Genomic DNA, 1,773 nt, shown 5'->3' on the forward strand with positions numbered 1-1,773 from the left:
TTTACCATGGTATTGAGGTGCTATATTTGTGGTTTTAACTATGATTATCATGATCTAAATGTATGCTACTATGGAAGACCAATGGTTAAAAAAAAACAAAAAAAACACTTCAAACAGTCAGAATAATTAAATTTCACCATATAAAAATGAGATTGCTACAATTTTTACAGATATTACTGATTTTGATAATTAACATAAATCTATATCTGCATCCTAACTCAAGCTACTATCAAATGTGTATTTCTAAGAGACAAAATTTTTTATAGGCCTATTATTAATATTATCAGGCAACACAAACTTGTTTCTTGATTTGAAACGATATTACTCAAAACTAGAACATGCAGAACTAAGAAATTATTTTTTTCTATTGAGATATTAATTTTGTTAAGGGAAAATGACTGGAAAAGTGTAAAGAATTCAAAAAGTGTTTGTCATGTTCTGACCATAAAGAATAGTTTAAAACCACAATTAACCATCTGGTTTTTACAACTTTCACATTGGAGCAAAAATCTGCCTTTAAAAAAATCTTACTGACTTACCAGAAAAACATCTTTCAAAAACATTTAAAAATCATAACTTTTTAACAGTAGTTTATTTATACACTGTATAAAGAAAATATTGGTATGCATATTTAATGATATGCATTTAAAAATGTATCTATAAATAATCTGATTCTGGCATGGTCATGAAACTTAATGGTCACAAAAGTGAATTAAAAACATGGTAATAATCATGCCGTTGCCTAATTTGCATCAGCAAAAACGTTGCAAATATACATAGTGAATATCTTATATATTGCCTGGTTTACCTAAACTGTTCTTTTGTTGTTTTAAACACTACAGAATAAGCAGACTACAAATAAACACGCCTTTGATTTCCTCTTTGGCCTGTACTTTTAGTTTCTCACGTAACCTTTTCTGTTTCTCTCTTTCTGCTGGATGGAGTGCAGGAATCCCTCCACAGCTTTCTTCCAAGCCTTCCAGTCTGGCAGTAGGCTGAAGGACTCAAAGATGACCTGTGATAGGTACAGTAATGGGACGGCCCCTGGTGTGAAGGCAAATGACGGTTGAAGTGTGCTGCATGGGCCAGGCATGGCTTGAGGCTTAAACGGTGCTTTTTGCAGTGGAGCTCAGCGCAAACATAACACGGTGCTCATACGCAAATTGCAATATTGATGAATGTGGGCTAAAATATGATATTGAATCATGTTTCAAAAACATTGCTTTTTCACTAAAGCAATTAATTAACGGAGCGTTTTATGCAGCGGAGTGTTACAGTGTCTGCCCACTTTGTTCCTGAAGTATTTTATACTTAAGGGTTACACTTTATTTTACAGTTTGTGTTCTTACAGTGTACTTACCCAAGAAATACTGGGTTGTATAAAGTAACTACATGGGTTAAGTGTAGGTTCAGGGTTAGTACCTAGTTATTACCCAGCTATTGTAATTGCTATAATAATGTAGAACAGAACTGTAAAATAAAGTGATACTGATTTAAAGGCACAATATGTAAGTTTTCGCCGCTAGAGGTCGCATTTTCAAAACAATAACAAAAGCAAAGCTTGATGACGCTATCCACCTTTTTCTTGCCGTAAAAATGGGCGCGGCCATTTGTAAATTCTGTGGGTCTAGCTTCCGGTCTCATCCGCGTCCAGCTATTTTTAGCTGTACAGAACCGCTGCTTGATATTGAAAATTGGTGTGTCTTACCATATTATTTTAATGTATTATCTTAATTATGAACACACTGGTTTGTAGTGCAAACAGTTTTACCG

The 1,773-nt window shown here is 33.9% G+C and overlaps 1 protein-coding gene across 3 annotated transcripts in view; it reads left to right on the forward strand.

Annotated features, from left to right (window-relative positions):
- The window catches only part of LOC107727513 (TSC22 domain family protein 2-like), a 25,562-nt gene that overhangs the window by 17,076 nt on the left and 6,713 nt on the right, over window positions 1–1,773 (forward strand). For 2 of the 3 annotated variants that reach the window (XR_001638368.1, XM_016537386.1), the window contains exon 2: window positions 950–1,024. The exons of the other annotated variant lie outside the window; for it this stretch is intronic. Coding sequence is in view for 1 of the 2 variants with exons in the window: in XM_016537386.1 (XP_016392872.1) it covers window positions 950–1,024 (75 nt within the window). In the remaining variant the exon portion in view is untranslated. The remainder of the gene's footprint in view (window positions 1–949; window positions 1,025–1,773) is intronic. 3 annotated transcript variants of the gene reach the window in all.

Source organism: Sinocyclocheilus rhinocerous, unplaced genomic scaffold (assembly GCF_001515625.1).
Source record: "Sinocyclocheilus rhinocerous isolate Xijiao unplaced genomic scaffold, SAMN03320098_v1.1 scaffold306, whole genome shotgun sequence".
In the NCBI taxonomy this organism is placed as follows: domain Eukaryota; kingdom Metazoa; phylum Chordata; class Actinopteri; order Cypriniformes; family Cyprinidae; genus Sinocyclocheilus; species Sinocyclocheilus rhinocerous.